A 14,882-nucleotide genomic window follows, 5' to 3' on the forward strand; every position below is an offset into this window, starting at 1 on the left:
TGTGTGTGTGTGTGTTTATTGACTATTGTCTACCTCTTAGATTTATGTTCTAGAGACATGTAATCTAGTTAAACCATGCAACTATATCACATTGCTATTTGTTTAAAGGCTACTTCCCTTTTAAAAATCCACTAGAAATAAATAATATTCAAACCATAAGGAAAAGATCTAAAAGCAGGATTCTTCAGACTTCAGTGTAGTTTGAAGGATGTTATGATGTCACGTTTCCAGATATGATAATTTACTAGGTCTGAGATAGAACCCTTATCACTATATTTATATCATTCAACTATGGGGCAGGTGACTAAGTAAACAGTACTTCATATAACTCTGATGTGCTGTTTCCATGCCAACACAACCACAGTGTCCATCGCTGCAAAATCTCCTGTATTGTCAAGTCATACAGGTCAGAGCATGAAGTCATAAAATCAGGCACATTGTTCCTATGTATGGAGGGTGAGGGAGATGGGTTCATGGTGAATTAAGCCCTCCCCTAGTCCATTTCTTGTCATTTATATTTCATCCTATAGGCTTGTGGTCACTTCAGTGGCTCTCATCCCTGAAAGATGGCCACGGTGAGGTAGTTTTCTGAGCTGAAATCCACAGCCCTCTAAATTTCCTGTCCCATCCAGCTGAAGGCCCGAAAGTCTCCACCAAGTGTCTCATTAGTTTGCAAAGTAGCAGAGCAGAGTGAATACTATCCCCAAGGAATTTCCAACTATCAGGCTTCAATAAATTACCCTGGCGCCCTGCAAGAGATGCCTGCTCACTCCTGGCGACGCTACAGCGGAACATCGACTCCATTTGTTTCTGATGACCTTTGCAAACTCACATTGAGAAACCTTTGATTTGGAATCAAATCACTTTTCTTCTCTGGCGACTGCAGGGAATGTGTATTCAAGCAAGCGATGGGATTCCTGGGGGAGCCTTAGGAGAATGGGGAGGCAGGAAAGGCCTGACAGGTAAGAATTGTAGCTAATTCTCAGCTAGCTTATAGCTCACCAAGTCCACATACATCTGCACTCTGTAGGAGGGGAAAAAAAAATCAAATCTGATTAAGTGCCAGAATGTCACGTATTTTGCTTGATAGAATCATTGAGTACAAAATGTGCATCTCTTGACAGAGGAAAGAATTTAGGTTTAGAGAGGACTGATGCATAAAACCAGGCATCTGTGCTCAATCACTGTAATGGATATAAAGATATGGATATAATGGATATAATGTCAGCTTGACCTGAGCCAGATCATCCAAGGGTCAAACCTACCCAAGTTCCAGCAAGTACCAGGTGTTCCTAGCAACTTACATAACAACCGGTATGAGTGAGTGGTTCTCAGAAAGTTATAACCGATGAGGGAGCTTCTTGGTTGAAATAACTGAGGTAGAAAGATCCGCCCTGACTACGGGCAACACCCTTTCATGGGCTCAGGGCCTCGATCGAATAAGAAGAGAAAGAAAGGGGCTGGAGAGATGATGGCTCAGCGGTTAAGAGCATGGACCGCTTTTCCAGAGGTTCTGAGTTCAATTCCCAGCAACCACACGGTGGCTCACAAGCATCTGCAATGGGATCTGGAGGGGGGGGGGGAGGGAGCCAAGCACAAACTTCCATGACAATCTGCTTCCAGACTGTGGATGCTATGTGACCTGCTGTGTGATATCCCTCCTGTGAAACCTCCCTCAGAATGGTGGACTGCACCTTCAATCATGAGCTGAAATAAACTTCTCCTTGCTTTTGCCACAGAACTGACAGAAAGTTACTAGTATAACCACAGTGTGGTCGTCAGTTCCTTCGCCTTCCATTCACAACGCTAACCCATCTTTTACCTGGATAGCCTGGACCTCAGGCACACAAAATCAGTCATGACATCCCAGGTGTTCAAGCTGCTCGGGAGTGTGACTCTGATGTAAGGTAATATCAAGCTGCACGCTTTCCAATCATTGTTTTCTGCATCTGAGAGAAGGGGCTCTGCCACCTATGTTATCTATTCTAGTGGATGTGAAAAGATGAACCAAGTGAATCTGTGTGCATGGGACAGAACATGGTTCCTTTAGGGGAGAGGCTTGAGAACACCTGCCGAGATGAGATTAATGCAGTGGGATTTTACTACCTTCAAGCGAATTATTTAAGACATATCCTGCTTCGAAACAATCAGCATAAAATAGCTAATTCTCGTCCCCCCGAGGCCAGGCTTAGAAAGTGATACAGGACATAAGAAATGCTTACACAACCATTCAACAAACATGAGTCTAAAAGATTAATGTCAGAATATACATATTCCATTGTAAGAAAAAGAGGGGGGGGGGAACTTGTGTATGAACAAAGAACTCCTTTCTTTTAAAACTAAAGGCTTTAGCAATCCTAAATTTCTTGACTTGAGGGAAGTTCTACACTCCTCCTTGGGATTTGGTAAACCTAGGTTCCTGGGGCAAGGTGGTGAGAGCATTGGTTGAGAACAAGCCAGTGAGCACACAAGCTCTTACACAATACGAAGAGGTTGAATCCCAAGGCTAGGTTGGAGATCTTGAGAAATGTGGACAGGAAGCTGTGACTGAATTTTAAAGTCATGCTGACAACTGATTGGCGTATGGACAACGTATTTGAAGTTTGTAAGACATGGTATAAAGTTGCAACTCCCGGGGAGAATACGCTTGCAGCAAAAGAAACTCTTAAAGCCTGACAAGGCGAGGTAGTAAGACTAGATACACCGCCATTCTCAACAAATAGTTGAGAATATATAGTTACTTCAGAGGCAACTGGTTTTGTTACAGATAGTGTTTGTGATATATTTTTAAAGACTTTAAAACTATTCCAAGCCTGTCATCATTTTTATTACTATAAATACAGTAAGTAGAGGGTCCTGTGTCTTAGACCCTGAAGGTAGTAGGATGGGTGGGAGCTTACTTAACATGTCATGAACCTAAACATTGCCATTGTTCCAGGAACTCAGGAACTGTGTGAATGAAGGGGACTCCTGGTAAGGTTCCCCAAGCCAACCTCGTCACTGACACTAACCCTAGGCATCAGGAGCTGAGACAGGTCCACAACTCTAGAGCCCAGTTGCATGAGGGTGTGAGTCTGTTTCTAAATCATTTGCTTTATCTCTATGAACCACAGGAAAGAATGGTTCCTCACCATACCTACCGCAGGGTAGTTTTCAGAACTGGGGCAATACACAAAAAGAGTGTGGACAGTGCAAAACATGGCTGGAGTACACAGTAAGAGATCAGTAAACGTGCAACCAGAAGGAGGAAGATTGGGAAAACAGACAGGGAAATGTGCCTGGCTTTGTTTAGACCCAGAGAACAGAGTGTGTTTCTTTAAAGCATACTCACACCTGTCTAAGATACAGAGACGCGTTATTAGCAGTCACACAATGGACTGGCCATCCCTCTGCAACCATGTCCTACTCACGGACCACTACGGCTCTTTTGTGAAAGGTGCTTTGGGCTTTCTACATTCAATCCATCCCTTGGGTTGGGTGAAAGAGAGAGGCAGCAAGTGGTGCTCAACCTAATATTCTTGCTCTTGGACTTGGAATTTGAAGAAGGCCACTGGTACAAAACAGTACGTATGTTCCATTTCAGCACAAACTTTTTTTTTTTTTTTTTTGTAATAACACTGAAAGTCCTAGGATTGCTGGGAGAAGCCTCACATCTCCAAATCCTTATATCCCCAACTTAGTTCATATAATTTAGAAGTTATTATTTCACCATAAAACTTGAAAATTAAAATTATTCACTGGTAGGGCATTTAGAAGTCTAGGACCTGATTCCTAATATAGGAATTTACATTTCATTTATATTATATCATTTTCTATACCCTTAGACCATCTTCTCTCCAATAACAGGTTACTTACAGACCAAAATGCAGGACACACATTTTATTTAAAAGGAGAAAAAAGACTAAGAGGATTATTCTTGGTAAGGTACCTCTAATGTGATAGTGGAGAAATTCTTTACCTGTAATGACTGAGATGGCATCTGCATTGATTGCAAATTGCAACTATTCCTGCCTTAAAAACAGAACAACGAGAAAGATGGAAGCACAAGTTTTAAGCAAGTGCTCTGAGCACCCACCAAAGGCAGATTGTGTTTCTTTGAGGGTATTGGAAGGGGAAGAGGAGATGAACTAAGAACAATTTGGCTCTATCTAAAGTCTAAGATTTTGTCTGTCAGACTTTTTGCTCACGCTCGCTCTCTCTCTCTCTCTCTCTCTCTCTCTCTCTCTCTCTCTCTCTCTCTCTCTCTCTTTCAATTTCCCTTCCTAAAGATATATCTACTGCACATCCTCTAGACAGAACAATCAACATTGGATTTTCAAAAGGGCACACTATTCAAGGTATGTCATAAGTCAACAACAGTAATAACATACAAGTTACATGTAAGTACAGGACGGCGCTGTCAGACCCCAGACTGTTGTCCACCTGCACGGTCACTCGGAAAATGCCCACATTCTGGTATACGTGCTTGATCCCATCTTCCATAGAGCTGAGGTTGACATAAGACACTGCAATGCCATCTCCAAAGTCCACTTGGATGAGTGTCCGCTGCACATCACCCTGTAAGAAAGACCAGTGTTAGATGGAAGAGAGTTGATGCTTAGCTCTTCTTTCCTTGACGGCCGAGAGCATCTCTCTGCTTTATCGTCCCTATAACAATTAAGTGCTTTGCTATGAATACTATCTAAGGCAAAGGCGCATCAAATATCAATTTTCAAAGCTTCTAATACTAAGTGTTTGATTTACCAATTTCAATGTAACATTCCATTCATTAGAAGTCTCTATTAATTATATGATCTGGCATAGTCAAAGAATACTACATAGATCTTCAATAACCTCGAATTTTTTTTATTTCCAGTTCCCCAACCATGTTGGAGAAAGGATGAAAAATACCTTATCTGACACCTGATATGATATGAGACTTAGAACTATTTATGATAATGACCATTAATTCTGTTTTGTCATATTTTCTCCTGTTGAACATAGTTTTTTTTTTCTCACTGTGTTGCTAGATCAAAACATTTCTGAAGAATGTTAGCATGGAGAAAAGAGTAGGCAATGATCATCATCTTCCTAAATGAACATGGAGTCTAGAAAAGCATCATTATTTACTGAAAGTTAACTCAGCTAGGAAGCTACAGTTCTGGGACCTAAACCATTGTCTCTGGATTTCCCATTTATTCTTGTATATGAGATTTAGCACTATGGCCGAAGAATGAAGGCCTCACTCAGCCTTGAATCCTAGTCACCACTAACAAGTTATATGACTTCATATAAATCATTTCTTTTCCCTCGATCTCAGTTACCAAACCTATGAAATGGGCATAAAAGCATTTTTCCATCATAACTCAATGAGCTGTCATAAGATCATGTGCATACTAGTTGGTACAAAGTTCTGCAAATAAATAACTTAAAATAAATATTAAACTGCGACTGTAAAACATACAATAGTCATTTAAATCTTAGTTTAGATATTCTATCATTCTAAATTTCTCATGTGTAGGCATGAGATGAAATCTGCATTTATGAAATCCTTTGCGATGATGGTTTATACAATAAAGGAACAACATTGCTTAGACTCAAGTGGCAAACTCAAGATTTATTCCTTTAACACCTTCTTGTTTTGATAGCTTTCCACATGTTCAGGCAAACAACCAAACAAAACACAAACTCAATCAGCCCAAACCTTTGAACTAAAAATGTATTTTCGATTAAGTAAGGTCTAAGTGGTATCATATCTTTCGAAAAAGGCCAACTTTAAAATGCTGACATTTAAAGGATTAATTCACAGAAAAAGGCAAAAAGTTCAAACCCTATGAGTGTATGTGACCTACAAATTCAATCTACGCCTAGAAGCACAGAGTGGCGTGCACAGTGGCCAGTGTACAAGCAGGGCGAAGTGGAGCCTTCTGTAACATCACGGAACAACATCTTTTCTGCATGAAAAAAATAAACCCACATGGCTCAAGCTACTACACAAATATCCACAGGCTCACACACTGGGGTTACTTGAATTCCCTTATCTAATAAATACAAATGCCAGCCATCTTGCTAATGCATCTGTCTGTCCTGTGGACAGCTCAAGTAGATTGATCAATCTGTCCCTTCTGTCCCTTGTACATTTCTACTTCCACGTTTTCTCGGGTTTCAGAGTCATTCAGAATTCAACTACAGGTGTGGGCAAGGGAAAGGAATTGAGATTTTAAAATAAGTGTCTGAGATAAATATTAGAGGTAGATACCGCTGTTTGTGACTTAAGACAAGGAATAGAAACTTCACTGCTGACAGGGATGAAACCGGATTACAGAGTAGGCATCGTTCTTGTGAGTCCACATCATGAAGGTTCACCTTTGTAAGACACCACTGGGGAGACTCAGTCTTCAGGCAACTCTATTTTAGAGCTGCTAAAAGGGAGTGCTCACTCACACAGCCATGAAGAGTAAGATGCCAGTTGCTGCTAGTTGATTCTTCAATTCCTTGGCCTTTCTGTCTAGTAACACTTACTTCATTAGCCTTCATTTGGACCTTCTCACGTACATAAAGCTTCTCCTACGGGGCAGAGGAGATAGCTCATAGGTAAAGCGCTTCCCATGGAAGCATAAGGACCTGAGTTTGGTTTCCTCGCATGTAAAAGCCAGTCACAGCAACATTTAATGTAAACCTTAGGACTAGGGGTTGAGAATCTCAGAGCTTATTTGGTCAACTGTCAATCTGTGGATCCAATGAGAGATGCAGTGTGTCAAAAAGTAAGGCCGAAAGTAATACAGGAAGATACTTTATGTCTGTGTAGACAAATCATACACACACACACACACACACACACACACACACACACACAAGTCCATATTCACACAGAAATACCCATGTATATACACATAAGAACTCACCCACAAACACACATACACACACACACACACAAACAAGGACACACATTCACACACAAATACCTGTTCACAAACATAAACACACAGCCTCACATGCACACACAAATATATACATTCACATACGCACACATCTAGACACACAAACACCTTTCACACATAAACACACAAACACATATACATGCACACACATATAAATGTTCATACAAACAATACATATTAATACACAAACACACACATATATCATACACAGAAATACACATACAAATGTAGATTCACACACATTCAAACACACATACAAATACATAATATACACATACATACACACAAATACACATACACATTCATTCAAACAAACATATACAAACATTCAAATATACACATACACACTTAAAAACACACACATACAAACATACATACACATACAAACACATTTACACATTCAAACATGCACAAGTACACAACCACACACGTACACACCATACAAACACACACATACATCTCCATTAGCATGTTCTGTTTGTCTTGCTGTCCTGATGGCTTTTTCACTTAATGGCATCCTTAAGTCTCTGTTCATGATAATGTTCTCCCTGGGTGTAAAAGACGTCTTTCAATGTTCACGCTAGTTTATTAATAAGGGAGCATTACAGAGTCACTGCTGAGAACTCTGAAGACAATGGGATGCCATATTCCAATTCAACAGGAAGTCCTCAGGACCCTGGATGCAACGGTAGGCCTTTGTGCCTGAGTTCTTAATGGGGAGATAAAAAGGTCAAGGTGCTGCATCTTACTGTTAAGGATAACAGACAGCATCACTTTGCCTACTCAGTGGAATGGGCTAGATGAGACTTCAACCTTCAGGAGCTCTTAACATAGTGGCTAACAACACCATGATCACTGATCACTTTGGGACTAATCTGCTATCATCCTTCCATTTTCCTAGACTCTAATATCCATACAAGGTAGGAATTTCAATGATAGGATTAGTCCTAGATAATCACATGCCTAAACAAGCTGGGACATTCATTCATTCATTCATTCAATCAATCAAATAGAGATATTATAGAGTATCTCATGTAAGATTCTAAATCAAAAAAATGCAGGTCCGGAAACAGCTACAATGGCATTGCAAATGTGGTTTGAGCTTAGGACTGTATGCAACATTTTTGAAACAGGTGCACATCAAATAAATGCACAAAACTTAAAATATGAATGTAAGGGTAATTACCAGGACAGCTGGCTACATGGTGTCCAGAGTTTGTGCCATAAGGGGAGATAGAAAGTTACTCTGATTGGGAACTTCTAGGAAAGACTTGCATAGCAAGAGAGCTGAGACCTGAATAAAGAGAGTGAAGCAGAGGTGTAAGGAGATTGAGGTTTTGGAGCTCAGGCAATGAGAACATGGGGAAACATGGACCCATGAGCAGAAGGAGATGGTAAAATTGATGAAGGGGGGGATGAGGAGAAAGATTATGAGAATATGCTATACAATAGTTAGAGGAAAGAAAAAGCCCTTTTGGGTCTTGGGGGCCAAGTTTCTGATTCCCATCTTTCCTTTAAGAACAATGTCAAGGCAGCAAAATGTTTGAAGCAAGAGCGTTGGGGACACAGTGCAGTGACAGTTTTCATTCAAATCGATCACTGTGTGTTTATCATGGAGGATGAACCCAAAAGCACCCCAATACACTGGGAAGCCAGAGAGGGATACTCCAGATTAGATGATAGTGGATAGAAAAACTCCCATCAGGGGAGTGTGTGCCTCTTAAAACTAACTCTGAGAGCCCCTGGTCTTGGGATCAGTTATCTGAAGTTTTTTCCTAAGTATTGCTGATTCTAGTTTTCCCATTAATGAAGATACCCATTTCTCTCCGAGACGCAAGTGCTTCAAGGGCCTTCAGAGGATGTCCAGTCCTGCTATAGTGCAAAATAATCCATAGGTGAAGCTGGGGCTGTATCAAATGTTGAAGACCTCTTCAAGAGTGTGGGGGCTAACCATAATTCAATAACACTGCATAGAACTAAATTCAGTTTTAGTGGACTGGAGTTCAGTCCCCAGGTTCTGTGAGGTACAAAGAATTAGCAGCTGCTTGGCTGAGTTTTGTGGTTCACGCCTGCCTGCAACTTCAGCATCTGGAAGCCTGGAGCTCACAGATAACCATGATTCTGAGTTCATCCTGGGGACTTGGTGAACTTTAGGCCAGCCTGGAGTACATAGTGAATTGTGCTTCAAAAACTGAAAAGTCAGTACTACCTTTTTGAGGAAAATTAGGTGTTGGGAGAGAGATACTGGAGTAGTTTTGTATCTCCTAAGGGCTCCTACATTCTATTAATGCCTGTATCAAGGATGTCTGATACACTGTCTGCAGATATTTCCTTTATGTTCAGTGCAATGTGAATAGTGTGCACTTCTATGTGTTTATATTTTTAAAAATGTGATTCTTTAGAGATTTTTTTTTTTAAATATGATGACTGTTGCATCTACATCAGAATTGTGCCCTCCTCCTCTGGTCCTCCCATGTCCTTTTCTTCTCCCAAACTCATAACCTCTTCATCTTTAATTTTTTATGTATATTATGCTATATGCACACATATACAATATACTGAGTCTATGATCATTGTCCATATGGACATGTGTCCATGGTTGACCACTTAGGATTAGACAACCAGAGTTGTAGTCTCTCTCCTGGAAGAAACCAACCAATTCCCCCTCTCTCAGCAGCCACTGACAAGCTGTAGCCCTTCATCTAGAGGTAGGATCTTGTGGAGTTTCCTTCCTCTATGTTAGCATGTCAACTAGTGTTGTCATTAATACTGGTCTTGTTCAGAAAACCATAGCATTAAACGATCATACATTGATTATATTTTCTTTTATAGTATCTCCGTTGGCTGTTAAGACTTCTGAGATAGAGGAAAAAAAGATCTGACTTTTATTAGACACAATGGGTAGGAAACGGGGCATGTAGAAGTTCAATAGCTGTTTAATGCCATCCAGCTAGTTAGGGAATATAAGAAGTTTTAGTGTTATCTGTAGCTTAACTTGTCTGTTCAGCTCAATTCTCTGTTAGACTGAGAAAAAGGTGGTATCAAAGATAAAACATCACTTTCCTTTCTTCTTTCAGTCCGTTCCCAGCTTTGACCATACTTTTCCCTCTGTAAACATACTTATTTAAGCGAAGAGAGTTTGGAGTAACATCAGAATCCGCACTTTCTGTCTCTTCTCTGGTGAGGTAGTGTAACGCTTAAGGCATATGGAAGGTAGAGGCTACACTAGACAAGCAGTGTTCCCAATCAGTATCCAGGAAAATCTTGTGTATAATTGTGTTACTTCAACTCAACAAGTCAGAAAGCTGTACCTTCTGTAAGTGTAACTGGACCAAGACCAGCAAACATCTGGGCTCTCTTATCAATTCCTATTTCCCCTGGGTGATCTGTACTTATGAGCATAGCCACAGATCAGAAAGAAAAGATAGAGAAAGACAGAGAAAGGCAGAACAGTCACACAGAATCCATATGGTGATACTCTAAGGATCTCACTGACTCCTGCAGTAAAAAAAACAAATTTATCAGGTGGACTCAATAAAGCCAAGATTAACCTGTGCACATGGTAGATGTGTGACTTTTCAGTTCCTCTAACAGTTTCAGAGAAGAATAGAAAAATAACTGCTTCAGTGAGTCAGCACTGACAGGCTCTGACCTAAAGTGAGACAGTGAGATGCTCCTGATATCAGAGAGACTCAGGGCAAATACTAGGCTATGGTCTGTGTTAAGAGTCCTGTCCATGCAGACGCTGGCTGGGCTATGGTCTGTGTTAAGAGTTCTGTCCATGCAGACACTGGCTGGGCTATGGTCTGTGTTAAAAGCCCTGTCCATGCAGTCGCTGGCTGGGCTATGGTCTGTGTTAAAAGCCCTGTCCATACAGACGCTGGCTGGGCTATGGTCTGTGTTAAGAGTCCTGTCCATTCCCAATCTGTTGGTGGCCTTTTTGTCTTATTACTGTACGTCTTTAAATATGGAATAGATTATGGAATAAATCATAGTAGGTACTATATGGATTGGTACTGGGGCTAGGATTAACTTTAGCTTTTTAAATATGTTGTCATTATAGTGCTCATGACCATAAATTAAGGCACAAAGTAATGTGAACCAGAATAATCTAATATTTTACCCCTTTCTTCCTATTGCAGAAGATATTTAGGCAAAGTTGCCAGTGATAGCCTGAGAAGCCTAGTACAGTGGGACAATGGTTCCTTACTTTTAAATGGAGCATGCCACTAACTAACTGGTAGAGCACGCCACTAACTCACAGTATGAGAAAATGGGAAGAAGTGCACTTCTTCTACATGAGTGGTATGGGGCCAAGGCTTGAGGGTATAGTGAGAGTGCACATATGCTCCTACTAAGAGATCCACTACTACTCACTAAGGGGGAAAGCCGAAGAGTTCTAGGGTGTTCACTGGACCAGAAGTAACAGCAATGCCTTTCTATATTTATCTACTGAAAGGTTAGCCCTAAAAAACTAAACCTGTCCAAACGTTCCCGGAATCATGAGTTTAAGCCAGGTTCTTCTTCAATCACGTTCAGTGCTCTCACCACTCATTCAAAGAGGGTGTGAAAACTGCTCTGTTGTATCCCTACCGGATGAACGGCAAAGACGGGGCTCACGATGACTACATGGAAACAAGTCTTAAGCTTGGGTAATTGCCAGACTTGGTCAGTACCTTCCAAAGTTCAGGTGTTGGAAACGAAACCCCAGTCTAGCACATAGAGAGGCATGGATGGGTTGGTGTGGTTTTTAGAAGAGTGGATTAGATGTCATTAAAGTGGATTCCTATAACATGATGAACTTGGCCTGTTGGCCTATTGCATGAGGTATGCCGTCGAGTGCCAGTGTTCGGTGGCTCTGAAGCCTATCATAGTTGATGGGATTCTTTGTCTTTGTGTTCAGCCATAGAATGAAGCATCAAGAAGGCTCTCACCAGATGTGATATACATCCGGATGAAATACACATCTCTTACTGATAAGTTACCTGGCCTGAATCACTGTTACTGCAGCACAAGATAGACAAAGACTAACTAAATCATGCCAAAGCTGGTGAATGTGAATCTGATGCCTGAGAGAAGAGAGATACCAGGGGATCCCTGTGTTGTGCTTAATGTACTTTAAGATAGTAATAGGACTGCCTTGTGAGGAGACCTGAAATGTATGTGTCAACACAGAGTTACCTTGATGAGAGAAATGAGGGAATCCACATTAGATGTCTCCATGTAATCTTTTTGCCTGTCCCAGATAAGAGATATTGACTGCTCTACTTTTTTTTCCCAGCTCAATTTTCAGTTCCTTGGGCTTAGTGTTCAATTGGTGCTGCCATGGCTGAAATCTCAAGATTATCTTCCAGATTAACAGAGGGTGTCCCCATCAATCTCATGAGCATCATGCCCTATGGGCTTTCCTTCAAAGCAGAGCTCTGGACCCCTCAGAGATGACATCAAATGCCAATATAATGGCTAAATATTGTCAATTTCTTTCTACTGCATGGTCCGAGAAGGTCTTCAAAAACAGATCATCTTTCCAAACACAGATTTCCTGTGCCTCTCTGTAAGCAAGGCAATGATGATCTTGATGCTTTGACCCAAAGGGGGAACAGCTATCACATCATAAAGGACATCGTAGCTTATTATGTCACCAGGAAAATGAGGTATGTTTATGCTAGGATGCCAGAGAAGTCAGACCAGGACCACTAAATCATATTCCATCCTGTGATTTCCAGGATGGAAATTTTGGGGGAGTTTAAGATTCAGCTGGCTTTCCATGGTCTCCTCTGTGGAGTCTGATTTTGGAAATTTGCTCAAGTAAACATGCAAATGCTTCTAGGCCTAATGTCTGGATGAAGAGTTTCTAATGACCTTCACACAATGGTTTAATCCTGTGAATGATCTAAAACACCGTATCTTTTTTGAAGAACCCATTCATCCTAATTTACTTTTTATGTCTTCTGTGCTTTGGTCCAGGCTTACAATAGATCAGAACACAGATTGCAGGGAGAACAGTCAGAGCTGGTGTGAGCAGACATAGGCCTATAAGTTGAAGCTTCTCTGTGCAGATACTTTAAGCACTTAAGGACTTTTGCTGTGTTATTGCCACTGCATGGTGGCTTTAGGATTTACCTCCACAGACTTAGAAAGAAAAACCATGGGACTACTAAAGGACATAAATCTTATAAATGCCTTTGAATGACATTTTAAAATCACTCATAAAGCCAAACACTCAGCTATGTAATAAGAACAAAATTACATTTTTAAAAAAATTAGTGGGAGGATGATTCCTTTAGGAATAAACCTGGGCGACTAGCTTTCCCTAGTAGTAAGATATATACTGTAAATGTATCAACTTTATTAAAAGCAAAATGAAGAAAGGGGGAAGAGGCACAGTATAGCCTCTGGGGGTATATGGAAATGCATACAATGATAAAAATTTAAACTAAAATTTCACGTAATTTTACTACCAACAAATTGTATTTTAATATAATTTGATGTTGGTGAGTAACATTTTCACAAGAGAGAACTCATATGAATGTGTGTGTGTGTGTGTGTGTGTGTGTGTGTGTTTGCACGCGCACACGCACCTGCATAGGCACACATGCACCCACAATCACAGAGCATCAGGACCTTGCTGTTTTCTCAGTTTGTTGCTAAGGTTTCAAACTAGCTTTCAAAGTTTTGTACTCTCATCACTAGACAGATTTAATCAAGTTATGCATACTCCTAACAAGATGTGGGACTTCTTCCTTGGGAAGTTGAAAAATTCCGTTTGGAAATTGGTAGGCTTCAGTGTAATAGAAGTGAGGTTACGGAGGTCTGCAGAGGTCCAACACTGATAGATAGGTGACCTAAAAATATCTGCATACAGCATTCTGTTTGGTAAGCTGGGTAGATGGCCTTTGAAATATACTGCACATTAGAAAGCCTCTTTGTGCCTTCCAACAAGAGAGGATCTTATTACCTTGCCAGAAAAATGACTCTCTTGTAAAGAAGGCAGTTCTATTTAAATGAACATGCAGCTCAGGAAGAGATACCTGTTGGGCAGTGAGGGAAGATCTTCCCATGGGTTCTTCTCATGCAGTCAGATGTACTGAATCATCTCTGCTGATTAGTGGGGTGTCATGTCACAGCTAAATCACCCTCATACCACACATGGCTCTCAACTTTTTCCCTTATAAATTCAAGATGGGTGGAAAAATATCCCCCATTGTTATTTTTATTTCATGTAAGCCAGGATTGCTGTTATACTTGAAACTTGTAATCTTAGAGATACATAGATAGGCCAACACCTCTTCAGGATGCTGGAGGAGCACCAACTTCTAGGTAAAGATGGAAGACACATGCAGCTGTTGCTTTCACATGGGAGGTGTTTCGATTCACATCCGTAGTGGTGAGGTTTGGGATTGATCACCCAGGGTAGGGAGTGACAGATGGAAAACTGTCCAGAAGAAAGACTTGCCTTACAATGAGGATTACACAGTGTGGTGAAGTTCCAATCCAGAAGGGGTTGCCTTCCTCAAAGGTGCAGTGAGGTGCTAATATGGTGAGTCCTCAAACAAAGAGTGTAGGGCCCTGAAAATCCAAACTGAAGACCACAGCTTGGGAGCAGACTCTGGAATGCTCACTGCACTGGAACTCTCGCTAACAAACAAAAAAGTTTCTCTCTGCATCTCAAGACAGACTATAACCATTGGCTGTCTCTGGGTAATACATACGGATGTTCACATGTGCGTGGTTTATTTCTGAACAGAGAGAGTAGTGAGACCCAAGGGAAAAGCTGCTAAACAATGTAACTTGAGCTACAGACACTAGACCAAGCCCTGAAACCAACTCACATTGCCTCTCTTTCCTTTCTATCCTTTTTTTTAAAATTTTCTTTATTTACATTTCATATGCTAACCTGAAAGTTCCCTATACAACCCCCCGCCCCTGCTCCCCTACCCACCCACTCCCATTACTTGGCCC

General features: G+C 40.9%; 1 protein-coding gene across 5 annotated transcripts in view; it reads right to left on the reverse strand.

Annotated features, from left to right (window-relative positions):
- The window catches only part of Sorcs1 (sortilin related VPS10 domain containing receptor 1), a 501,662-nt gene that overhangs the window by 39,502 nt on the left and 447,278 nt on the right, over positions 1-14,882 (reverse strand). For all 5 annotated transcript variants that reach the window (XM_021205280.2, XM_021205273.2, XM_029537410.1 and 2 more), the window contains exon 19: positions 4,371-4,557. In XM_021205280.2, coding sequence (XP_021060939.1) covers positions 4,371-4,557 — 187 coding nt within the window. The remainder of the gene's footprint in view (positions 1-4,370; positions 4,558-14,882) is intronic.

This window comes from Mus pahari, chromosome 1 (assembly GCF_900095145.1).
Source record: "Mus pahari chromosome 1, PAHARI_EIJ_v1.1, whole genome shotgun sequence".
Taxonomy (NCBI): Eukaryota; Metazoa; Chordata; class Mammalia; order Rodentia; family Muridae; genus Mus; species Mus pahari.